The sequence below is a fragment of the Ranitomeya imitator genome, chromosome 5 (assembly GCF_032444005.1).
Source record: "Ranitomeya imitator isolate aRanImi1 chromosome 5, aRanImi1.pri, whole genome shotgun sequence".
In the NCBI taxonomy this organism is placed as follows: domain Eukaryota; kingdom Metazoa; phylum Chordata; class Amphibia; order Anura; family Dendrobatidae; genus Ranitomeya; species Ranitomeya imitator.
Window position 1 is genome coordinate 707,561,865 of NC_091286.1, and position 26,242 is coordinate 707,588,106.

Below are 26,242 nucleotides of genomic sequence, written 5' to 3' on the forward strand. Positions count from 1 at the left end.
AGCTTCTCCTGTCCTGTGATTGGCAGATTCTCCTGTTCTTGTGATTGGCAGATTCTCCTGTCCTGTGATTGGCAGATTCCTCTGTCCTGTGATTGGCAGATTCTCCTGTCATGTGATTAGCAGATTCTCCTGTCATGTGATTGGCAGATTCTCCTGTCCTGTGATTGGCAGATTCATCAGTCTTCATAGTAAATTATCTCGGACAGAGAGAGAAAGCGACAGAAAAGGGAGAAAATGGAGGCTGCAGATTCACCGGCGGCCACTAGGGGTCTCCCTGCAACAGTGGAGGACGAGTCTGTTTACTGTTACCATAGAGACGGAAGAGAACCCGAGAAGCGAGGAAAGGACGGAGGACAGGAACCGGAGAGAGGACCGAGCACCGAGCACAAACACCGGGGAGAGGACCGAGCACCGAGCACAAACATCGGAGAGAGGACCGAGCACCGAGCACAAACACCGGAGAGAGGACCGAGCACCGAGCACAAACACCGGGGAGAGGACCGAGCACCGAGCACAAACACCGGAGAGAGGACCGAGCACAAACACCGGAGAGAGGACCGAGCACAAACACCGGAGAGAGGACCGAGCACAAACACCGGAGAGAGGACCGAGCACAAACACCGGAGAGAGGACCGAGCACAAACACCGGAGAGAGGACCGAGCACAAACACCGGAGAGAGGACCGAGCACAAACACCGGAGAGAGGACCGAGCACAAACACCGGGGAGAGGACCGAACACAAACACCGGAGAGAGGACCGAGCACAAACACCGGAGAGAGGACCGAGCACAAACACCGGAGAGAGGACCGAGCACAAACACCGGAGAGAGGACCGAGCACAAACACCGGAGAGAGGACCGAGCACAAACACCGGGGAGAGGACCGAGCACCGAGCACAAACACCGGAGAGAGGACCGAGCACCGACAACAGGTACAAGTAGTTATACATTAAGCAGTAAACACAGGGGAGCACACAGGGGGAGCGCACAGGGGGGACACACAGGGGAGTGCACAGGGGGAGTACACAGGGGGAGTACACAGGGGGGACACACAGGGGAGTGCACAGGGGGAGTACACAGGGGGGACACACAGGGGGAGCGCACAGGGGGGACAAACAGGGGGAGCGCACAGGGGGAACACACAGGGGAGTGCACAGGGGGGACACACAGGGGGAGCGCACAGGGGGAACACACAGGGGAGTGCACAGGGGGAGCGCACAGGGGGGACACACAGGGGAGTGCACAGGGGGAGCGCACAGGGGGAGCACACAGGGGAGTGCACAGGGGAGTGCACAGGGGGAGCGCACAGGGGGAGCGCACAGGGGGGACACACAGGGGAGTGCACAGGGGGAGCGCACAGGGGGAGCGCACAGGGGGAGCACACAGGGGGAGCGCACAGGGGAGCGCACAGGGGGGACACGGGGAGCGCACAGGGGGAGCACACAGGGGGGACACAGGGGAGCGCACAGGGGGAGCGCACAGGGGGAGCGCACAGGGGGGACACACAGGGGAGCGCACAGGGGGAGCACACAGGGGGGACACACAGGGGAGTGCACAGGGGGAGTGCACAGGGGAGCGCACAGGGGGAGCACACAGGGGGACACACAGGGGAGCGCACAGGGGGAGCACACAGGGGGGACACACAGGGGAGCGCACAGGGGGAGCGCACAGGGGGAGCACACAGGGGGAACACGGGGGGACACAGGGGGAGCGCACGGGGGGGCACACAGTGGGAGCGCACAGGGGAGCGCACAGGGGGAGCACACAGGGGGGACACACAGGGGAGTGCACAGGGGAGCGCACAGGGGGAGCACACAGGGGGGGCACACAGGGGGAGCGCACAGGGGGGACACACAGGGGAGCGCACAGGGGGAACACACAGGGGAGCGCACAGGGGGAACACACAGGGGAGTGCACAGGGGAGCGCACAGGGGGAGCACACAGGGGGGACACACAGGGGAGTGCACACAGGGGAGTGCACAGGGGAGCACACAGGGGGAACACACAGGGGAGTGCACAGGGGAGTGCACAGGGGAGCGCACAGGGGGAACACACAGGGGAGTGCACAGGGGAGCGCACAGGGGGAGCACACAGGGGGGACACACAGGGGAGTACACAGGGGAGTGCACAGGGGGAGCGCACAGGGGGAGCACACAGGTGGGACACACAGGGGAGTGCACAGGGGAGTGCACAGGGGAGCGCACAGGGGGAACACACGGGAGTGAACAGGGGAGCGCACAGGGGGAGCGCACAGGGGGGACACAGGGGGAGCACACGGGAGCGCACAGGGGGAGCGCACAGGGGGAACACAGGGGAGTGCACAGGGGAGCGCACAGGGGGAATACACAGGGGAGTGCACAGGGGAGCGCACAGGGGGAGCACACAGGGGGGACCCACAGGGGAGTGCACAGGGGGAGCGCACAGGGGGAGCACACAGGGGAGTGCACAGGGGAGCACACAGGGGGAACACACAGGGGAGTGCACAGGGGAGTGCACAGGGGAGCGCACAGGGGGAACACACAGGGGAGTGCACAGGGGAGCGCACAGGGGGAGCACACAGGGGGGACACACAGGGGAGTGCACAGGGGAGTGCACAGGGGGAGCGCACAGGGGGAGCACACAGGGGGGACACACAGGGGAGTGCACAGGGGAGCACACAGGGGGGACACACAGAAGAGTGCACAGGGGGAGCACACAGGGGAGCGCACAAGAGGGGCGCACAGGGGGGACACCGGGGAGCGCACAGGGGGGGCGCACAGGGGGAGCGCACAGGGGGGACACACAGGGGAGTGCACAGGGGAGCGCACAGGGGGAGCACACAGGGGGGACACACAGGGGAGTGAACAGGGGAGCGCACAGGGGGAGCACACGGGGGACACAGGGGGAGCGCACAGGGGAGCGCACAGGGGGGACGCACAGGGGGGACACAGGGAAGCTCACAGGAGGAGCACACAGGGAGGGCGCACAGGGGGAGCGCACAGGGGAGCGCACAGGGGGGACACAGGGGGAGCGCACAGTGGGAGCGCACAGGGGGGACACAGGGGGAGCGCACAGGGGGGGCACACAGTGGGAGCCCACAGGGGGAGCGCACAGGGGGAGCACACAGGGGAGCGCACAGGGGGAGCGCACAGGGAGAGCGCACAGGGGAGCGCACAGGGGGAGCACACAGGGGAGCGCACAGGGGGAGCACACAGGGGGGACACAGGGGGAGCGCACAGGGGGGGCACACAGTGGGATCCCACAGGGGAGAGCACAGGGGGAGCACACAGGGGAGCGCACAGGGGGAGCGCACAGGGGGGACACAGGGGGAGCGCACAGGGGGGGCACACAGTGGGAGCGCACAGGGGGAGCACACAGGGGGAGCACACAGGGGGAGCGCACAGGGGAGCGCACAGGGGGAGCGCACAGGGGGAGCGCACAGGGGGGCATACAGTGGGGATGCACAGGGGGAGCTCACAGGGGGGGCACACAGTGGGAGCCCACAGGAGAGCACACAGGGGGAGCACACAGGGGGAGCGCACAGGGGGGCACACAGGGGGAGCGCACAGGGGAGCGCACAGTGGGAGCGCACAGGGGGGACACGGGGAGCGCACAGGGAGGGCGCACAGGGGGAGCGCACAGGGGGGCACACAGTGGGAGCCCACAGAGGAGCACACAGGGGGAGCGCACAGGGGAGCGCGCAGGGGGAGCGCACAGGGGGGGCACACAGTGGGAGCGCACAGGGGGAGCGCACAGGGGGAGCACACAGGGGAGCGCACAGGGGGGGCACGGGGAGCGCACAGGGAGGGCGCACAGGGGGAGCGCACAGGGGGGGGCACACAGTGGGAGCCCACAGGGGAGCGCACAGGGGGAGCGCACAGGGGAGCGCACAGGGGGAGCGCACAGGGGGGGCGCACAGGGGGGGCGCACAGGGGGAGCGCACAGGGGGGGCACACAGGGGGGACACACAGGGGAGTGCACAGGGGAAGTGCACAGGAGAGCGCACAGGGGGAGCACACGGGGAGCACACAGGGGGGACACACAGGGGACACACACGGGAGCGCACAGGGGGGCGCACAGGGGGAGCGCACAGGGGAGCGCACAGTGGGAGCGCACAGGGGGGACACGGGGAGCGCACAGGGAGGGCGCAGAGGGGGAGCGCACAGGGGGGGCACACAGTGGGAGCCCACAGGGGAGCGCACAGGGGAGCGCACAGGGGGAGCGCACAGGGGGGGCGCACAGGGGGGGCACACAGTGGGAGCGCACAGGGGGAGCGCACAGGGGAGCGCACAGGGGGGGCACACAGGGGGGGCACACAGGGGGGACACACAGGGGAGTGCACAGGGGGAGTGCACAGGGGGAGTGCACAGGAGAGCGCACAGGGGGAGCACACAGGGGGGACACACAGGGGGGACACACAGGGGAGTGCACAGGGGGAGTGCACAGGGGAGCGCACAGGGGGAGCACACAGGGGGGACACACAGGGGAGTGCACAGGGGGAGCACACAGGGGGAGCACACAGGGGAGCGCACAGGGGGAGCACACGGGGGACACACAGGGGAGTGCACAGGGGGAGCGCACAGGGGGAGCACACAGGGGGGGGCGCACAGGGGGGACACAGGGGGAGCGCACAGTGGGGGTACACAGTGGGAGCGCACAGGGGAGCGCACAGGGGGACACACAGGGGAGTGCACAGGGGAGCGCACAGGGGGAGCACACAGGGGGGACACAGGGGGGACACAGGGGGAGCGCACAGGCGAGCGCACAGGGGGAGCACACAGGGGAGCGCACAGGGGAGCGCACAGGGGGAGCGCACAGGGGGAGCACACGGGGAGCACACAGGGGGGACACACAGGGGAGTGCACAGGGGAGCGCACAGGGGGAGCACACAGGGGGAGCACACAGGGGGAGCACACAGGGGGGACACACAGGGGAGTGCACAGGGGAGCGCACAGGGGGAGCACACAGGGGGAGCACACAGGGGGGACACACAGGGGAGTGCACAGGGGAGCACACAGGGGGGACACACAGGGGAGTGCACAGGGGGAGCGCACAGAGGGAGCACACAGGGGGAGCACACAGGGGAGCGCACAGGGGGAGCACACAGGGGGAGCACACAGGGGGGACACACAGGGGAGTGCACAGGGGAGCGCACAGGGGGAGCACACAGGGGGGGCACACAGGGGGGACACAGGGGGAGCGCACAGGGGGAGCACACAGGGGAGTGCACAGGGGGAGCGCACAGGGGGAACACACAGGGGAGTGCACAGGGGAGCGCACAGGGGGAACACACAGGGGAGTGCACAGGGGAGCGCACAGGGGGAACACACAGGGGAGTGCACAGGGGAGCGCACAGGGGGAGCGCACAGGGGGAACACACAGGGGAGCGCACAGGGGGAGCGCACAGGGGGGACACAGGGGGAGCGCACAGGGGAGCGCACAGGGGGAACACACAGGGGAGTGCACAGGGGAGTGCACAGGGGAGCGCACAGGGGGAACACACAGGGGAGTGCACAGGGGAGCGCACGGGGAGCACACGGGGGACACACAGGGGAGTGCACAGGGGGAGCGCACAGGGGGGACACACAGGGGAGCACACAGGGGGAACACACAGGGGAGTGCACAGGGGAGTGCACAGGGGAGCGCACAGGGGGAACACACAGGGGAGTGCACAGGGGAGCGCACAGGGGGAGCACACAGGGGGGACACACAGGGAGTGCACAGGGGAGTGCACAGGGGGAGCGCACAGGGGGAGCGCACAGGGGGAGCACACAGGGGGGACACACAGGGGAGTGCACAGGGGAGCACACAGGGGGGACACACAGGGGAGTGCACAGGGGGAGCACACGGGAGCGCACAGGGGGGACACAGGGGAGCGCACAGGGGGGGCACACAGGGGAGCGCACAGGGGGGACACACAGGGGAGTGCGCAGGGGGAGCGCACAGGGGGAGCACACAGGGGAGTGCACAGGGGAGCGCACAGGGGGAGCACACGGGGGGCACAGGGGGAGCGCACAGGGGGGGCGCACAGGGCGGACACAGGGAAGCTCACAGGGGGAGCACACAGGGAGGGCGCACAGGGGGAGCGCACAGGGGAGCGCACAGGGGGGACACAGGGGGAGCGCACAGTGGGAGCGCACAGGGGGGACACAGGGCGAGCGCACAGGGGGGGCACACAGTGGGAGCCCACAGGGGAGCACACAGGGGGAGCGCACAGGGGGAGCGCACAGGGAGAGCGCACAGGGGGAGCACACAGGGGGGACACAGGGGGAGCGCACAGGGGGGGCACACAGTGGGAGCCCACAGGGGAGAGCACAGGGGGAGCACACAGGGGAGCGCACAGGGGGAGCGCACAGGGGGGACACAGGGGGAGCGCACAGGGGGGGCGCACAGGGGAGCGCACAGGGGGGGCGCACAGGGGGGACACAGGGGGAGCGCACAGTGGGAGCGCACAGGGGGGACACAGGGGGAGCGCACAGGGGGAGCACACAGGGGGGACACAGGGGGAGCGCACAGGGGGGGCACACAGTGGGAGCCCACAGGGGAGAGCACAGGGGGAGCACACAGGGGAGCGCACAGGGGGAGCGCACAGGGGGGACACAGGGGGAGCGCACAGGGGGGGCGCACAGGGGAGCGCACAGGGGGGACACAGGGGGAGCGCACAGTCGGAGCGCACAGGGGGGACACAGGGGGAGCGCACAGGGGGGGCACACAGTGGGAGCGCACAGGGGGAGCACACAGGGGGAGCGCACAGGGGGAGCGCACAGGGGGAGCGCACAGGGGGGGCATACAGTGGGGATGCACAGGGGGAGCTCACAGGGGGGGCACACAGTGGGAGCCCACAGGGGAGCACACAGGGGGAGCGCACAGGGGGAGCGCACAGGGGGGCACACAGGGGGGAGCGCACAGGGGGACACAGGGGGAGCGCACAGGGGAGCGCACAGTGGGAGCGCACAGGGGGTCACGGGGAGCGCACAGGGAGGGCGCACAGGGGGAGCGCACAGGGGGGCACACAGTGGGAGCCCACAGGGGAGCGCACAGGGGGAGCGCACAGGGGAGCGCGCAGGGGGAGCGCACAGGGGGGGCGCACAGGGGGAGCGCACAGGGGGAGCACACAGGGGAGCGCACAGGGGGGGCACGGGGAGCGCACAGGGAGGGCGCACAGGGGGAGCGCACAGGGGGGGCACACAGTGGGAGCCCACAGGGGAGCGCACAGGGGAGCGCACAGGGGGAGCGCACAGGGGGGGCACACAGTGGGAGCGCACAGGGGGAGCGCACAGGGGGAGCGCACAGGGGAGCGCACAGGGGGGGCACACAGGGGGGACACACAGGGGAGTGCACAGGGGAAGTGCACAGGAGAGCGCACAGGGGGAGCACACGGGGAGCACACAGGGGGGACACACAGGGGACACACACAGGGGAGCGCACAGGGGGGAGCGCACAGGGGGGACACAGGGGGAGCGCACAGGGGGGACACGGGGAGCGCACAGGGAGGGCGAACAGGGGGAGCGCACAGGGGGGGCACACAGTGGGAGCCCACAGGGGAGCGCACAGGGGGAGCGCACAGGGGAGCGCACAGGGGGAGCGCACAGGGGGGGCGCACAGGGGGGGCACACAGTGGGAGCGCACAGGGGGAGCGCACAGGGGTTCACACAGGGGGGACACACAGGGGAGTGCACAGGGGGAGTGCACAGGGGGAGTGCACAGGAGAGCGCACAGGGGAGCACACAGGGGGGACACACAGGGGGGACACACAGGGGGGACACACAGGGGAGTGCACAGGGGGAGTGCACAGGGGAGCGCACAGGGGGAGCACACAGGGGGGACACACAGGGGAGCGCACAGGGGGAGCACACAGGGGGAGCACACAGGGGAGCGCACAGGGGGAGCACACGGGGGACACACGGGAGTGCACAGGGGGAGCGCACAGGGGGAGCACACAGGGGGGCGCACAGGGGGGACACAGGGGGAGCGCACAGGGGGGGTACACAGTGGGAGCGCACAGGGGAGCGCACAGGGGGACACACAGGGGAGTGCACAGGGGAGCGCACAGGGGGAGCACACAGGGGGGGCACACAGGGGGGACACAGGGGGAGCGCACAGGGGGGGCACACAGTGGGAGCGCACAGGCGAGCGCACAGGGGGAGCACACAGGGGGGACACACAGGGGAGTGCACAGGGGGAGCGCACAGAGGGAGCACACAGGGGGGAGCACACAGGGGGGACACACAGGGGAGTGCACAGGGGAGCGCACAGGGGAGCGCACAGGGGGAGCACACAGGGGGAGCACACAGGGGGAGCCCACAGGGGGGACACACAGGGGAGTGCACAGGGGGAGCACACAGGGGGAGCACACAGGGGGGACACACAGGGGAGTGCACAGGGGGAGTGCACAGGGGAGCACACAGGGGGGACACACAGGGGAGTGCACAGGGGGAGCGCACAGAGGGAGCACACAGGGGGAGCACACAGGGGAGCGCACAGGGGGAGCACACAGGGGGGACACACAGGGAAGTGCACAGGGGAGCGCACAGGGGGAGCACACAGGGGGGGCACACAGGGGGGACACAGGGGGGGCACACAGTGGGAGCGCACAGGGGGAGCACACAGGGGAGTGCACAGGGGGAGCGCACAGGGGGAACACACAGGGGAGTGCACAGGGGAGCGCACAGGGGGAACACACAGGGGAGTGCACAGGGGAGCGCACAGGGGGAACACACAGGGGAGTGCACAGGGGAGCGCACAGGGGGAACACACAGGGGAGCGCACAGGGGGAGCGCACAGGGGGATCGCACACGGGGAGTGCACAGGGGGAACACACAGGGGGGACACAGGGGGAGCGCACAGGGGAGCGCACAGGGGGAACACACAGGGGAGTGCACAGGGGAGCGCACAGGGGGAACACACAGGGGAGCACACAGGGGGGACACACAGGGGAGTGCACAGGGGGAGCACACAGGGGGAGCGCACAGGGGGAGCACACAGGGGGGACACACAGGGGAGCACACAGGGGGAACACACAGGGGAGTGCACAGGGGAGCGCACAGGGGGAACACACAGGGGAGTGCACAGGGGGAGCACACAGGGGGGACACACAGGGGAGTGCACAGGGGAGCACACAGGGGGGACACACAGGGGAGTGCACAGGGGGAGCACACGGGAGCGCACAGGGGGGACACAGGGGGAGCACACGGGAGCGCACAGGGGGGACACAGGGGAGCGCACAGGGGGGGCGCACAGGGGGGGCACACAGGGGAGCGCACAGGGGGGACACACAGGGGAGTGCGCAGGGGGAGCGCACAGGGGGAGCACACAGGGGGGACACACAGGGGAGTGCACAGGGGAGCACACAGGGGGAGCACACGGGGGACACAGGGGGAGCGCACAGGGGAGCGCACAGGGGGGGCGCACAGGGGGGACACAGGGAAGCTCACAGGGGGAGCACACGGGGAGCGCACAGGGGAGCGCACAGGGGGGACACAGGGGGAGCGCACAGTGGGAGCGCACAGGGGGGACACGGGGAGCGCACAGGGGGGGCACACAGTGGGAGCCCACAGGGGAGCGCACAGGGGGGGCACACAGGGGGGCGCACAGTGGGAGCCCTCAGGGGGAGCACACAGGGGAGCGCACAGGGGGGGCGCACAGGGGGAGCCCACAGGGGAGCGCACAGGGGGAGCGCACAGGGGGGGCGCACAGGGGGAGCGCACAGGGGAGCGCACAGGGGGAGCGCACAGGGGGGGCACACAGGGGGGACACGGGGAACGCACAGGGGGGGCACGGGGAGCGCACAGGGGGAGCGCACAGGGGGGGCACACAGGGGAGCGCACAGGGGGAGCGCACAGGGGAGCGCACAGGGGGAGCGCACAGGGGGGGCGCACAGGGGGGGCACACAGTGGGAGCGCACAGGGGGAGCGCACAGGGGAGCGCACAGGGGGGGCACACAGGGGGGACACACAGGGGAGTTCACAGGGGAAGTGCACAGGAGAGCGCACAGGGGGAGCACACGGGGAGCACACAGGGGGGACACACAGGGGACACACACAGGGGAGCGCACAGGGGGGCGCACAGCGGGGAGCGCACAGGGGGGACACAGGGGGAGCGCACAGTGGGAGCGCACAGGGGGGACACGGGGAGCGCACAGGGAGGGCGCACAGGGGGAGCGCACAGGGGGGGCACACAGTGGGAGCCCACAGGGGAGCGCACAGGGGGAGCGCACAGGGGAGCGCACAGGGGGAGCGCACAGGGGGGGCACACAGTGGGAGCGCACAGGGGGAGCGCACAGGGGGAGCGCACAGGGGTTCACACAGGGGGGACACACAGGGGAGTGCACAGGGGGAGTGCACAGGGGGAGTGCACAGGAGAGCGCACAGGGGAGCACACGGGGGACACACAGGGGGGACACACAGGGGAGTGCACAGGGGGAGTGCACAGGGGAGCGCACAGGGGGAGCACACAGGGGGGACACACAGGGGAGCGCACAGGGGGAGCACACAGGGGAGCGCACAGGGGGAGCACACGGGGGACACACGGGAGTGCACAGGGGGAGCGCACAGGGGGAGCACACGGGGGCGCACAGGGGGGACACAGGGGGAGCGCACAGGGGGGGTACACAGTGGGAGCGCACAGGGGAGCGCACAGGGGGACACACAGGGGAGTGCACAGGGGAGCGCACAGGGGGAGCACACAGGGGGGACACAGGGGGAGCGCACAGGGGGGGCACACAGTGGGAGCGCACAGGCGAGCGCACAGGGGGAGCACACAGGGGGGACACACAGGGGAGTGCACAGGGGGAGCGCACAGGGGGAGCACACAGGGGGGAGCACACAGGGGGGACACACAGGGGAGTGCACAGGGGAGCGCACAGGGGAGCGCACAGGGGGAGCACACAGGGGGAGCACACAGGGGGGACACACAGGGGAGTGCACAGGGGGAGCACACAGGGGGGACACACAGGGGAGTGCACAGGGGGAGTGCACAGGGGAGCACACAGGGGGGACACACAGGGGAGTGCACAGGGGGAGCGCACAGAGGGAGCACACAGGGGGAGCACACAGGGGAGCGCACAGGGGGAGCACACAGGGGGGACACACAGGGGAGTGCACAGGGGAGCGCACAGGGGGAGCACACAGGGGGGGCACACAGGGGGGACACAGGGGGGGCACACAGTGGGAGCGCACAGGGGGAGCGCACAGGGGGAGCACACAGGGGAGTGCACAGGGGGAGCGCACAGGGGGAACACACAGGGGAGTGCACAGGGGAGCGCACAGGGGGAACACACAGGGGAGTGCACAGGGGAGCGCACAGGGGGAACACACAGGGGAGTGCACAGGGGAGCGCACAGGGGGAGCGCACAGGGGGAACACACAGGGGAGCGCACAGGGGGAGCGCACAGGGGGAACACACAGGGGGGACACAGGGGGAGCGCACAGGGGAGCGCACAGGGGGAACACACAGGGGAGTGCACAGGGGAGTGCACAGGGGAGCGCACAGGGGGAACACACAGGGGAGTGCACAGGGGAGTGCACAGGGGAGCGCACAGGGGGAACACACAGGGGAGTGCACAGGGGAGCGCACAGGGGGAGCACACAGGGGGGACACACAGGGGAGTGCACAGGGGGAGCGCACAGGGGGAGCGCACAGGGGGAGCACACAGGGGGGACACACAGGGGAGCACACAGGGGGAACACACAGGGGAGTGCACAGGGGAGTGCACAGGGGAGTGCACAGGGGAGCGCACAGGGGGAACACACAGGGGAGTGCACAGGGGGAGCACACAGGGGGGACACACAGGGAGTGCACAGGGGAGTGCACAGGGGGAGCACACAGGGGGGACACACAGGGGAGTGCACAGGGGAGCACACAGGGGGGACACACAGGGGAGTGCACAGGGGGAGCACACGGGAGCGCACAGGGGGGACACAGGGGAGCGCACAGGGGGGGCGCACAGGGGGGGCACACAGGGGAGCGCACAGGGGGGACACACAGGGGAGTGCGCAGGGGGAGCGCACAGGGGGAGCACACAGGGGGGACACACAGGGGAGTGCACAGGGGAGCACACAGGGGGAGCACACGGGGGACACAGGGGGAGCGCACAGGGGGGGCGCACAGGGGGGACACAGGGAAGCTCACAGGGGGAGCACACAGGGGGAGCGCACAGGGGAGCGCACAGGGGGGACACAGGGGGAGCGCACAGTGGGAGCGCACAGGGGGGACACGGGGAGCGCACAGGGGGGGCACACAGTGGGAGCCCACAGGGGAGCACACAGGGGGAGCGCACAGGGAGAGCGCACAGGGGAGCGCACAGGGGGAGCACACAGGGGAGCGCACAGGGGGGACACAGGGGGAGCGCACAGGGGGGGCACACAGTGGGAGCCCACAGGGGAGAGCACAGGGGGAGCACACAGGGGAGCGCACAGGGGGAGCGCACAGGGGGGACACAGGGGGGGCGCACAGGGGAGCGCACAGGGGGGGCGCACAGGGGGGACACAGGGGGAGCGCACAGTGGGAGCGCACAGGGGGGACACAGGGGGAGCGCACAGGGGGGGCACACAGTGGGAGCCCACAGGGGAACGCACGGGGGGGCACACAGGGGGGCGCACAGTGGGAGCCCTCAGGGGGAGCACACAGGGGAGCGCACAGGGGTGGCGCACAGGGGGAGCGCACAGGGGGGGCACACAGGGGGAGCGCACGGGGGGGCACACAGTGGGAGCCCACAGGGGAGCGCACAGGGGGAGCGCACAGGGGGGGCGCACAGGGGAGCACACAGGGGGGGCACACAGGGGGGCGCACAGGGGAGCGCACAGGGGGAGCGCACAGGGGGGGCACACAGGGGGGACACGGGGAACGCACAGGGGGAGCGCACAGGGGGGACACAAAGGGGGAGCGCACAGGGGAGCACACAGGGGGCACACAGTGGGAGCGCACAGGGGGGGCACACAGTGGGAGCACACAGGGGGGGCGCACAGGGGCAGCGTACAGGGGGGGGCACACAGTGGGAGCCCACAGGGGAGCACACAGGGGGAGCGCACAGGGGGGCACACAGGGGGAGCGCACAGGGGGGACACAGGGGGAGCGCACAGGGGGGGCGCACAGGGGGAGCGCACAGGGGGGGGACACAGGGGGGACACAGGGGGAACGCACAGGGGGAGCGCACAGGGGGGACACAAAGGGGGAGCGCACAGGGGAGCACACAGGGGGGCACACAGTGGGAGCCCACAGGGGGGGCGCACAGGGGCAGCGCACAGGGGGGGCACACGGGGGGCACACAGGGGGAGCACACAGGGGGGGCACACGGGGGGGCACACAGGGGGAGCGCACAGGGGGGGCACACGGGGGGCACACAGGGGGAGCGCACAGGGGGGGCACACGGGGGGGCACACAGGGGGAGCGCACAGGGGGGGCACACAGGGGGGGCACACAGGGGGAGCGCACGGGGGGGCACACAGGGGGGACACAGGGGGGGCACACAGTGGGAGCGCACAGGGGGGGCGCACAGGGGGGACACAGGGGGAGCGCACAGGGGGGGCACACAGGGGGAGCCCACAGGGGGGGCGCACAGGGGGGGCGCACAGGGGGAGCGCACAGGGGAGCGCACAGGGGGACACAGGGGGAGCGCACAGGGGGGGCGCACAGGGGGGGCACACAGGGGGAGCACACAGGGGGGACACAGGGGGAGCGCACAGGGGGGAACACACAGGGGGAACGCACAGGGGGAGCGCACAGGGGGGACACAAAGGGGGAGCGCACGGGGGGGCACACAGGGGGGACACAGGGGGGGCACACAGTGGGAGCGCACAGGGGGGGCGCACAGGGGGGACACAGGGGGAGCGCACAGGGGGGGCACACGGGGGACACAGGGGGAGCACACAGGGGGGACACAGGGGGAGCGCACAGGGGGGACACAAAGGGGGGGCGCACAGGGGCAGCGCACGGGGGGGGGCACACAGTGGGAGCCCACAGGGGGAGCGCACAGGGGGGGCGCACAGGGGAGCACACAGGGGGAGCGCACAGGGGGGACACAGGGGGAGCGCACAGGGTGGGCACACGGGGGACACAGGGGGAGCACACAGGGGGGACACAGGGGGAGCGCACAGGGGGAACGCACAGGGGGAGCGCACAGGGGGGACACAAAGGGGGAGCGCACAGGGGAGCACACAGGGGGGCATACAGTGGGAGCACACGGGGGGCACACAGTGGGAGCCCACAGGGGAGCACACAGGGGGAGCGCACAGGGGGTCGCACAGGGGCAGCGCACAGGGGGGGCACACAGTGGGAGCCCACAGGGGAGCGCACAGGGGGGGCGCACAGGGGGGGCACACAGGGGGAGCACACAGGGGGGGCACACGGGGGGGCACACAGGGGGAGCGCACAGGGGGGGCACACGGGGGGGCACACAGGGGGGGCACACGGGGGGCACACAGGGGGAGCGCACAGGGGGGGCACACGAGGGGGCACACAGGGGGAGCACACAGGGGGAGCGCACAGGGGGGGCACACAGGGGGTGCAGTTCTCATGAAATCACAGCCACTTTGCTTGGACATTTAGGAACAACAAACGAACAACAAATAATCCCCAGGTCCCAACCGTCCCAGACACAGCGGACAGTGCCAGGTCTACACCCTGCTGTCCCGGGTGTCCGCTGAGTGTCCCTCACTGCCACCGACCCTCCGCAGCGCTACACACACAATACACACGTATATACTATGCACACATACATGTACACACTATATATCCACCATATAGGCACACAGATGTACACACATATACACACTGCACACACATGTACCCAATATATATCCACCATATAGGCACACAGGTGTACACAGTATATACACACGTAAATGCCGACACACACACATTATGCACACAGATAGATGTACACACATATACACACTGCACATACATGTACACGCTATATATCCACCATATACACACAGGTGTACACAGTATATACACACTGCACACACATGTATACGCTATATATCCACCATATAGGCACACAGGTGTACACAGTATATACACACGTACATGCTGACACATACGCACTATGCACACACATACATGTACAGTGACCGAGGCCGGAGGTGTCGGGATTTCTGCACGTGGCTCAGACTCCAGACTGAATAATCCGGAGGCTGTGATAATATTTCCATGCTTCCGCCATTTACAGATCAGTAATGTCTCCATCATCCACCACCTCTCCTTCCTGGTGTAATGTTGAGAAGAGTATATACACTCACACACTTATACGCAGTCACAAGCATAGAGGAGTATGCACATACATGTACAGTATATACCTTGATATCAATGAAGTGACTGCAAACTTTTAGGAAGTATTCTATCAGAATAATAGGTACTGGTATAACCCTCAGCCTTTTATTGTGTATTTTGCAGATGCCACCAAGGAAGAGGTCCCAGGGTAAACCATCCAAATCCGCCATATCTGAAGCCCCTGAGCAGGGAGAGGAGGGATGTGAGGAGAAAGAACATGTGGTGAGTGAGAAGGAGGCGCAGCTGCAGGATGAACACAACCGGCTTATGGCCGAGCAGGAGGGTCTGAGGCGACGGCTGGAGCAGCTACGGAGGGACAACGAGTTCCTTCAGGAGGAGGCTGAAAAGGTTCGGGTAGAGAGCCAGGAATACCTGCTATACATGAGCAAGAGAAGCCAGCGACGCCAGGACGTCATCATCAGCCTGAACGACCAGAACCAGAGGGAGCTGCAGAACATCCAACGGCAGAAACAAGAACTGGAGTTCAAATTTTCTGAAGAAGAACAGAAGCTGCGGGACCTCCTGCTCCGAAGAGAAGCCGATCTCACCACCCTGAGGAAGGAGCTCTTAGAACTGCAGCCTATGAAAGAACTGCAGAAGGAGCAAGTGTCCATCATCAAACGTCTGAAGGATGAAGTCATGGCGCATCGAGGGAAGCATGCCGAGGCCCTGCTGAGGGTGAAGAGCGCTTTCCTAAGAGAAAAAACACAATGCCAACACAACTCAGAGCAACAACTCAACCAACTGACGCAGAAGGCCCAGGAGGAGGCCAAGAAAGCTCTGCAGGAGGTGAGCACCAGGGTCAAGGAGGAAAACCAGGGCCTGAGACAAGAACTGCATCATCTCATCCAGGAATACCGACTCCTACAAATGCAGAAGAAGAGACTTGAAGAAAAGAACTCGGCACTACAGCGGGAGCAACAATGCCGCGAAGAGGTGGGGAACGTCCAGAGGAAGCTCAAGATGGCGGCCATCCTCCCAAATCCATGACACACAAAGCTGGAGGAGCACTGCCCCAATTATCATATAATATACTTCTGGTGATCTGAAGGCTTCAAAATCTCTGTATAATTTCTGTGTCCTAGATATATCAAAACACAAGATTCAGCTTCCTGTCGGCCATCTTGGCATCATGTATCTGTCCTCCCTAATAACTAATGATGGTGGAGTTTTGTCACGATTCACACCATGACTGTCACCCCTACGTCACTGATCGGGGTGACTTTAGGCCAACAGACAGCTATTACATGTGCAGGGGGGCTTATCTTAGTTATTCCTCCACTGCTACACTGTGATGAAAACACACACAAGGCTATTGGCCTTTCAGTTTACAGCAGAGGCTTATTTTAGTTATTCCACTGCTCTTCAATATACCACGAACTGCAGGGATTTATGTATATCCCGCTTTACAGTTCCGCTTGAAAACTTGCAGCTCTCTGGCACCCCCTTACCCTCAGGGCAGATTAGGTACTGCACCTAGGGTAATTAGTCGCCAGAAAGGCTGCCTGCTTTGTACTGGCTATTGGGCACGCTGCAGCGAGGCGATATAACTACTCCCACTCAGGCAGGAACAATAATTATCAATGCCGCAGTCGCTACAACGTCTCCCAAAGGCACAGAACAAGGTATGCTGCCACCAGCTTTGATTAACTGGTCCGAAGCTAACCTAAAACAGTAGCGTAATTCCCTTCAGAAGACTTAGGGTACGTTTTAGATCAGGAAGAACGAAACTAGTAATTTAGATATTTTACTCCGTAAAAGAATAGGCAGTGTTTATAAAATATTACAAGGATGTTACAATAAGAGACAATTGAAAATATGTACAAGGCAATTATAAAAATAACATGGATTAAAGAAGAAAGGTAAAACTCACATGTTCTCAGATCATGTCAGGCAAAACCATGCTGGCAGGCAGAGCCCAGATGTCCCAGTGCATCTACAGCTCCTCAGGCAAAAAACTCAGACTAAAGACTGGGTTAAGTGTAGAGACTTACAAACTCCAGCCTCGTGACATCACTAAAGGGCTGGTTAATGATATGTACTGAGGTCAGAGATATTTACATTCTTAGACCCTGGAGACAAAAGAAATTCCTGAGAGAAGGGAGGGACAACAGGTGGCTTTGCAGGATTGGTCACCTGCAGTTTAAAGCCACACCCTGCTCACACACTAGCTTCAAGTTACCCAGTGTCTGCCATAGGGCTGGTTTGTTGTATTCGGGGGGGGGGGGGGGGGGGAGGGGGTTTTCAGCTGCCATGTGCTTTCAGGACCATGGTCAGAAGTGCAAAAATCCCTCAACTATGGTTTTTACATTATCGTGACATACATTATCCTCACGCTTATATTATACATTATCCTCACAAGTTTCTCCTCATCTCTTCCAAATATACTTGTAAGCTGAATGTATACATGCCGTATACAAGGTTCCGGGATAATGCATGTGGACATGAGCAGAACTCATCATCTACAGACAGGCAGTCGACTGCCGACAACTCCATAGACTGGGTAATTACAGACACTAATGGGCCCTTAATAACCATCATAGGTCTCAGCCTAGGGATTAGGAGAAGACAGTCCCCGGGATGCAGAATAAATCCCCATCATCTCCCCCTGGCACAAGTACCCATCAGACTGGACACACCGATCACTAGTTTCTGTGGTCAGTCCGCACCATGGTGAAGTTCATCTATGGCCTTCATGTGTTGGATTATGGTGGCTCCTGATGATGATCAGTACCATTCGGGGGTGACTTGGATATTCAGACTAAAAGAGTAGGATTAGCACAACCTCAGTGTTTCATGTGTTGTCCAGACAGTAGTCATTCTCCAGGTGATGAACACCTGAGGAATATAGACCTTTGATGACCACCATCATCATGTGATTGCCTGCAGATTGAACTTGTCTTGGATCAGCCAGTGCCTGTCTTGAGATTAGCCTGTGACTTACATGTGACTGTATTGTTCCTCCTGTCAGTGGATAATGGATCAGTGCGGTGGTCAGTCATTATTGTCACCATATTTTATTAAAAAGCTTAACAACTTTCATAAATACCCAGGAGCCAAGGAGATGTTTATTCATTAAGTCACACCCTACAGTATATATCTGTATACTCCATGTCCCAGGGTGCTCCACATTCATTTTACCCCATGGACCCCCAACCTCTCTTCCAGGAGGACAATACTTTACATGATTCAGCCCCCATACCGTAAGAGACTTTTCATCTACCAGAGTCCTTCATTCCACATGTCCATACACCTTCGTGTTTCAATGGCGCCAGTCATCCATTTTCGCCCCACGTTTTCTTGTGCCCCCACATTTGTGAAAATGAAGTAAAAGTCCTTCTCATGGTCATTGTGTTCACTCACGAATGTGGCCTCATCCACTCTGCTGTGTCTTTGGTCTCAGCAGCCCTCCTCCCACATGAGATGGTAAATCAGATATCTCCCTCTATTACTGGTCTTCCATGTCAGCTGTGTGGTGTCTTGTATTGTGAATATTTGTGTAGGTTTGGTGGTGGGAGGGTAAGGCGAGCGAGGGTTGTGGCAAAGGAAGGTTAGGGCAGACATGGCTCCTCTGAACAGCTCCTGCCTGAATTTGCTGATTGTGAGGGAGTAGATGCACATATTACTGAAGGAGCTGGAGACAATCAGCATGTTACACAGCATCCGCACCACATTCACCGGACGGTAGAAGTCATAGCGGTTGACCGGCGGATACGTGAACCTTTCCAACACCTTGACAACCATTTTAGGCAACCAGTGAGCCAGAAACGAGATGGATATAATTGCCAGGAGAGTCACAGACTTTTTCCTCCTTGCCACTTCTGGGTCCTCAGATTGCTTTCCTGTAGATGACCACTTCAGACTTTGTCGCACTCTTGTTGTTACATGGATGTGCCACACTGTTAAGCCATTGGTTAAGACTAATAAAACTAGCGGGAAGACTATCCAAACAGTGGTCTGAATGTGGTCATAGACTGACAAGAAAGGTATTGAGCTCAGGTTACGATTCAGGGAACAAATGTGATAGAGACTCCCATCTGGTTGGGTGGTACGGACTGGTACATACATCCAGAAGGTAGGCATGGCCACCAAGAATGCACATGCACATACTGCAGTGATGACCCACCGCGTTACAGATGGCTTACAAAACCGGAGCTTCAGCTTCATACAACATATGATGATGTAACGATCCACTGAGAAGGCCACGGTGAGCCACGTGAGGGAGTAGACACATGAGAAATAGATCCAGTTGCTGATCCCACAGGAGGGTTCAGGCCACCACAGTTTAATGTCCACATAGAAGTAGAAGATATCTCGGAAAACGGTCACCACCAGGTTGAGCAGGAAATTGGCCAAAGCTAAGGACACCAGATAGTAGATAATGGACTTGGACATGCCCAGGTTCCCCTTCCACAGTACGGCCATGGTCACCAGGCTGGCTGCAAAGAGAGAGAAACCCCAATCAGCCATGATTATAATATCAGCTTTATAGGACCAGTGACACCAAACATCAGCAGGACCGCGAAGCCTCCTGAGCAACGATCACAACCATAAGTAGGTGTTCTACCCTAAGATTCAGTCCTTCAGAATAGCAGCCCACTGCAATAAACGGATCTAGTGAATGAGGTGAAGGTGGAGAGATGAAAGTGGAGAGGTGAAGATGGGATGATGAAGGTGGAGTTAGACGGAGAAAGATGAAGGTAGAAAAGGAAATGGGTGAAGATTGAGAGATGAAAGTGAAGGAGAGGTGAAGGTAATAAATAAAGTGAAGGAAATGTGATGGTGGAGAGATGGAGCGAGATGATGATAAAGGTATAGATCGAGAGGGGTGTTGGTAAGTTCGTCATGGATAAGGGAAGATAGAGGGCTGAAGGTGGAGGGATAACGCTATAGAGGTGAAGATGGAGAGATGAAGGTGGGCAGAAGATAAAGATCTGATACATGACACGTTAGGCCAGTCAATGAATTATAACAATAGTGGTGACAAGAGCATCAAGCCTCACTACCATGTAGATGCACGGTCGCAAAATGTGGTCCCTTTTTCCCAAGCAAAATCCAAGTAAAAGAAGGAGCTTCAGTGTCCGGTAATAACCTGCTTTATTGTGGCCCCATGAACACAGGAGCAGCAGCAACGTTTCCACCCATTGTGCAGACCAGCTTCACGAAGACCCAACGTGCAAACGTTGCTGCTGCTCCTGTATTTGTGGGGCCACAATAATGCAGGTTGATTATTTCCAGATGCTGAAGTGCCTTCTTTTACCTGAGTCAATGCTTATAGTGAGGGAGGTGATTCTCACTACATGTAGGATGTATTGGAGCTAACCCAGACCAGGGTGGTCCAAAACAGTTGTTCACCTTCTGACTAACAATTATATGTTCACCAGGACCCACTTATAGCCACCTCCATTGTATTTCTGTATGTTAGGAAACCACAAGTCTGTGATCTAAGGGCTTTACCACAAACTGCTGCAACATCAGACGTGATGGCACATCCATGATAAAGGTATTTTCAGTTCTCACTAAGCCATACATAAGGAGCAGTCAAACATTTATACATCTGACAGCCATTCCTCCCGACTCACACACACACAACTGGTCATTCATCCAGCAGTTACCTCTCGAAACCCCACCACACGTGAATTCAGGTTCATCAAAGTCATCTCAACTTCTCATACAAATGAATGCTTACTCTACTGAGAGTTCTCTCATGAATTCTTATTCAGCCAACAACTTTATCTCCTGACTTCCCTCATACACATGAATGCTTGGTTTGGCCAACAGCTGTTTCTCCTGACTCCGTCATATAGATGAACGATCAGTTCATCCAACTGCTGTCTCTCTGAAGTCCTCCATCCTGACATCCCTAAACACCTGAACTCTAATCTTGATCAACAGCCATGTCTCACAACTCCATACAGAGGCTCACTCATCTAGCCACAGTTATCTATCCCAACATCCCCATACATATGAAGACTTGTCTCAGCCAACAGCTATCACTCATGATTCCCCAATAAGGACAGCTGTATTTCCGTACACCCCCATGAACATGGACGCACGTGAACATGGAGTGCTGGCAACAGCCTGAGTTGTGACTGAGGATGCAGTGCTTGTCAGGATTGCATCACTTTACGTCTGTGAGGAAAGTCACAATGTACCCTCCTCATCTACCTCCTTCTCCACCCCCTCTGCTGAGCTACTCTGCTGCATACCTCTGGGTTCACACCAAGTGAGATCTACAAATTCATTATCATCCTCTCTGTTCTCACACTCCTCAGCCTGAGAGTCACTCTCCTCTTCCTGTCCTGAAACAACAGTACAGTCCTCGTGCACCTCTGGTATCTGAGTCTTATCAGGATCACCTCCACCCTTGAACAGATATTCAGAATGGCCCATATGAGGTTCCCCACAGTCATTTGGGCTTTTGGAAATTTTTGATGCGGGTGGAACAAGGGTGATTGGGGTGCCACCACTGAGGATTGTGCTCTGTGTGATGTTAACGTGGTGGAAGAGTTTTAGAGGCCACTTGATGCAGCGTTTGCCATCCACTGGAACACATGCTCTTTCAGAGCCTCATCTATGTACTGCTGTGCAGCTTCCAAAGAAAGTGAGTTGAGTAGGCTGGACAGTAACAGATGTTTTCAGTGATCTTTGGATAGGACGAGACTGTGTTCAGTTGAGCTTTCATTCACATTTATACTTAACTCACGTACACGTTGAACACCAAGCCTATTCCCCCTTCCACCTCGCTTTTTTCCCCACTCATGTTGTATGTAGCCTTCCCCTCTTGTAACCTGATTTTTCACAATCTTAGGCCCACAGCTGTTAGTCACCTGTCACTAAATTAACACTCACTATTTAGTTTCTTATTTTGCTGAACAACACTGTATACCTAATGATTTTTACGTGGAAATCTGGCCTTCTGATTTGTTTTAGCAAAAACGATCTTGATTAGCAAATGGCGCCTCCGGAGACGGCCACACAGTTCTTGCACAATCTACTTCGATGCTGGAAGGTGGATTTCATACAGGACAGGATCCTATCTATTTCACTGACAAGTTCACTTTCAGCACCAGCACTAGCGCAGGAGCCACCTCTCTGCACTGTGACACTGAGCAAATGGCGCCAACAAAACAAGATGTCCTCTTTTTATATGGCCAGGGACATATGACTTTGGCAGCCAATCACAGACGACCTTGTGTCATGACGTGGAAGGTTTCTGTGCCCTGATTGGTTGCCTGATTCAACACAAAGTTAAATGAAAAAAAAAAGCGAGCACCCATCCTGTAATCTCTTCAGACGCTCCTCTAACCCCTCCATACCCCTTCCTCAAACAGCAGCACTATCCTAGCCAAAGTCATACAAAAGCATTAGTGGAAACGCGGTGATTTACCGAATTGTGATCGACTTTTGCCGACTTTTACTAAAAATGCTCGTGAAAACGAATCCAAATGTGCTACGTTCATGACGAATTTTAGATTGGCGAACGTTTTCCAAACACGATCACTCATCTCTAATCTTGACCCCACAGTCCCTAGTGGTTCCTGCGTCGGCAGAGATAGTCCTAACCACAGACTTGAAGATGGCAACTTGGACCTATACTGCCTGAAAGGTCGTCGAGTTGCTTCATGTTCCTCCTAAACAAACCGGGGTCAGAGCAGAGTGTGAATTACCCTCAAAAGGGAAAGTGTGCTGAAATAGAAAGATCTCAGAGTGAGTAGAATAAACCACGAAATACAAAATAAAGTATTAAGTATGTTCTGTTAGATTATATGCCGCCTACATCCTAAAAAGAAACAGAAGATAGGTGCAGGGTGAAGTGCAATAACAACAAAGAGAAAAATCCTCACTGACTGGCTACAACAACAGAATGTATGAACATCCAAATGAATCTATCACCAGCAGGAAATGAATATAAAGCCGCACCAGAAAGGTGATAGGGCAGACCAATGAAACATCTATGTAATGCTAAAGAGACAGCAGCCTGAATAGCAGACCCTAAACACCCGGAGAAAAGGTGTCAGCGGGAAAAGCAGCTGACCACAAAGCACAAGCTCAAGGGTTTAAACCCAGGAGCGTGGCAATGGTAGAGTTCTCTTCCACTCTGAAGAGACTATTTGCAAATTTAAATTCTCCAAAAACATGAAAACTCGTTAGGATGAGAGCTGATTCTCCCGACTCCTCCAACAGCTGTCTCTTCCAACTCCCCCATACACATCAAAGTTTGTTCAGTCAGCAGGAATCGTTTGGCTCGGTCGAGCATTCACCAACTCTTAGGGGAGAGCTGAGTAGGCCGCTGCAAGACTCAATTGACAGCCATCAGAACAAAACGAAACGGGATAAATCCATAAATTGGTTCCCTGATACCCCCACACGTCATCTCCTCTCCCCCTCCTCACATACACACATAAACTCTAGTCCTCAGAAGATGACATAGTAACATAGTAACATAGTTAGTAAGGCCGAAAAAAGACATTTGTCCATCCAGTTCAGCCTATATTCCATTATAATAAATCCCCAGATCTACGTCCTTCTACAGAACCTAATAATTGTATGATACAATATTGTTCTGCTCCAGGAAGACATCCAGGCCTCTCTTGAACCCCTCGACTGAGTTCGCCATCACCACCTCCTCAGGCAAGCAATTCCAGATTCTCACTGCCCTAACAGTAAAGAATCCTCTTCTATGTTGGTGGAAAAACCTTCTCTCCTCCAGACGCAAAGAATGCCCCCTTGTGCCCGTCACCTTCCTTGGTATAAACAGATCCTCAGCGAGATATTTGTATTGTCCCCTTATATACTTATACATGGTTATTAGATCGCCCCTCAGTCGTCTTTTTTCTAGACTAAATAATCCTAATTTCGCTAATCTATCTGGGTATTGTAGTTCTCCCATCCCCTTTATTAATTTTGTTGCCCTCCTTTGTACTCTCTCTAGTTCCATTATATCCTTCATGAGCACCGGTGCCCAAAACTGGACACAGTACTCCATGTGCGGTCTAACTAGGGATTTGTACAGAGGCAGTATAATGCTCTCATCATGTGTATCCAGACCTCTTTTAATGCACCCCATGATCCTGTTTGCCTTGGCAGCTGCTGCCTGGCACTGGCTGCTCCAGGTAAGTTTATCATTAACTAGGATCCCCAAGTCCTTCTCCCTGTCAGATTTACCCAGTGGTTTCCCATTCAGTGTGTAATGGTGATATTGATTCCTTCTTCCCATGTGTATAACCTTACATTTATCATTGTTAAACCTCATCTGCCACCTTTCAGCCCAAGTTTCCAACTTATCCAGATCCATCTGTAGCAGAATACTATCTTCTCTTGTATTAACTGCTTTACATAGTTTTGTATCATCTGCAAATATCGATATTTTACTGTGTAAACCTTCTACCAGATCATTAATGAATATGTTGAAGAGAACAAGTCCCAATACCGACCCCTGCGGTACCCCACTGGTCACAGCGACCCAGTTAGAGACTATACCATTTATAACCACCCTCTGCTTTCTATCACTAAGCCAGTTACTAACCCATTTACACACATTTTCCCCCAGACCAAGCATTCTCATTTTGTGTACCAACCTCTTGTGCGGCACGGTATCAAACGCTTTGGAAAAATCGAGAAAATCTTGTTCTCCAAGATTTCTCCTGCGCTTCCCCCATTTTCTGGAACTGGACACCCCAGCACATCAAATTGTCCTCCAAGTTGATGCCTTCAAATGCAACTTGAAAAGCCATTAGATACGGTGCCCACAAAACCTGCAAAAAGGAGCCTTAAAGAAGGACCCTGACTATACTGACTGCACATAAAAATTGATTGTTTCGTGTAATATCCAGGCATTGATCCAGAAGGAGGAGAAGTAGAAGTCGGAAGTCTTTCCTTTTCATGTCTCATTCTAAATCCGTTCCTTGCTTTGGCTGAAAAAACTGCACCAAAAACTGCCAGTGTGATTCTAGCCTTAAGAAAATAATCACCACGAAATTACAAAGTTGTTGAAAAATTAGAGTTTGTGAAGATTTTGTGTCCGTCTTCTCTATGGGGATTGTCAGATGAGACTCCAGATCATTCATATCACATCGTCTATTAATTGGGAAAACACTCACCTGGCATCCCGAATACACACATGATGGGGTAGAAGAGTCTCTGCACCGTCCGGATCCACGGCTCTTCCATCACCATGTTGACTGTCTTCCTAATGCTCGTCTGACAGCACAGAATACTGATCCCCCACAACTACCACTCTAATCAGAACTACTACACTCCACATCATCTGTAGAAGTCACCATTGCTCAGTAGTCTACTGCCCCTTGCTGAGAATTACCCCCCTCAACTATTGCCCCAACACATACTGCTCTTTCTCAGGTTAAATATGCTTCTTCCAACTACTGCTCCTCTCCAATTATTCCCCCTGCACACTGCCTGACATCTGCTGCCCCTCTCCAGTTATATACCCTGCACACCGCCTGACATCTGCTGCCCCTCTACAATTATTCCCCCTGCACACTGCCTGACATCTGCTGCCCCTCTCCAGTTATATACCCTGCACACCGCCTGACATCTGCTGCCCCCCTCCTGCCATATACCCTGCACACTGCCTGACATCTGCTGCCCCTCTCCAGTTATATACCCTGCACACCGCCTGACATCTGCTGCCCCTCTACAATTATTCCCCCTGCACACTGCCTGACATCTGCTGCCCCTCTCCAGTTATATACCCTGCACACCGCCTGACATCTGCTGCCCCCCTCCTGCCATATACCCTGCACACTGCCTGACATCTGCTGCCCCTCTCCAATTATTCCCCCTGCACACTGCCTGACATCTGCTGCCCCTCTCCTGCTATATACCATGCACACCGCCTGACATCTGCTGCCCCTCTCGTTATATACCATGCACACTGCCTCACATCTGCTGCCCCTCTCCAGTTATATACCATGCACACTGCCTGACATCTGCTGCCCCTCTCCAGTTATATACCATGCACACTGCCTGAC

At 59.9% G+C, this 26,242-nt stretch overlaps 2 protein-coding genes across 2 annotated transcripts; one reads left to right on the forward strand and one right to left on the reverse strand.

Annotated features, from left to right (window-relative positions):
* Positions 1-318: 318 nt before the first annotated feature.
* Positions 319-18,296, forward strand: CCDC121 (coiled-coil domain containing 121). The gene is made up of 2 exons (XM_069728592.1): positions 319-931; positions 15,372-18,296. The coding sequence occupies exon 2, from the start codon at positions 15,372-15,374 to the stop codon at positions 16,236-16,238; it is 867 nt and encodes a 288-aa protein (XP_069584693.1). The 5' UTR covers positions 319-931; the 3' UTR covers positions 16,239-18,296.
* Positions 18,297-18,647: 351 nt separating this feature from the next.
* LOC138637970 (probable G-protein coupled receptor 139) lies at positions 18,648-25,427 on the reverse strand. The gene is made up of 2 exons (XM_069726892.1): positions 25,352-25,427; positions 18,648-19,687 (listed from the first exon to the last, which is right to left on the reverse strand). The coding sequence occupies exons 1-2, from the start codon at positions 25,425-25,427 to the stop codon at positions 18,648-18,650; spliced, it is 1,116 nt and encodes a 371-aa protein (XP_069582993.1).
* Positions 25,428-26,242: the final 815 nt, after the last annotated feature.

Bases quoted from the DNA above. Each gene is read 5' to 3' on its own strand.
- LOC138637970 (XM_069726892.1), bottom strand. From the start codon at position 25,427: ATGGTGATGGAAGAGCCGTGGATCCGGACGGTGCAGAGACTCTTCTAC. The intron at 19,688-25,351 runs GTGAGTGTTTTC...CTCTCTTTGCAG, and splicing joins GTGTGTATTCGGGATGCCAG to CCAGCCTGGTGACCATGGCC.
- CCDC121 (XM_069728592.1), top strand. From the start codon at position 15,372: ATGCCACCAAGGAAGAGGTCCCAGGGTAAACCATCCAAATCCGCCATA.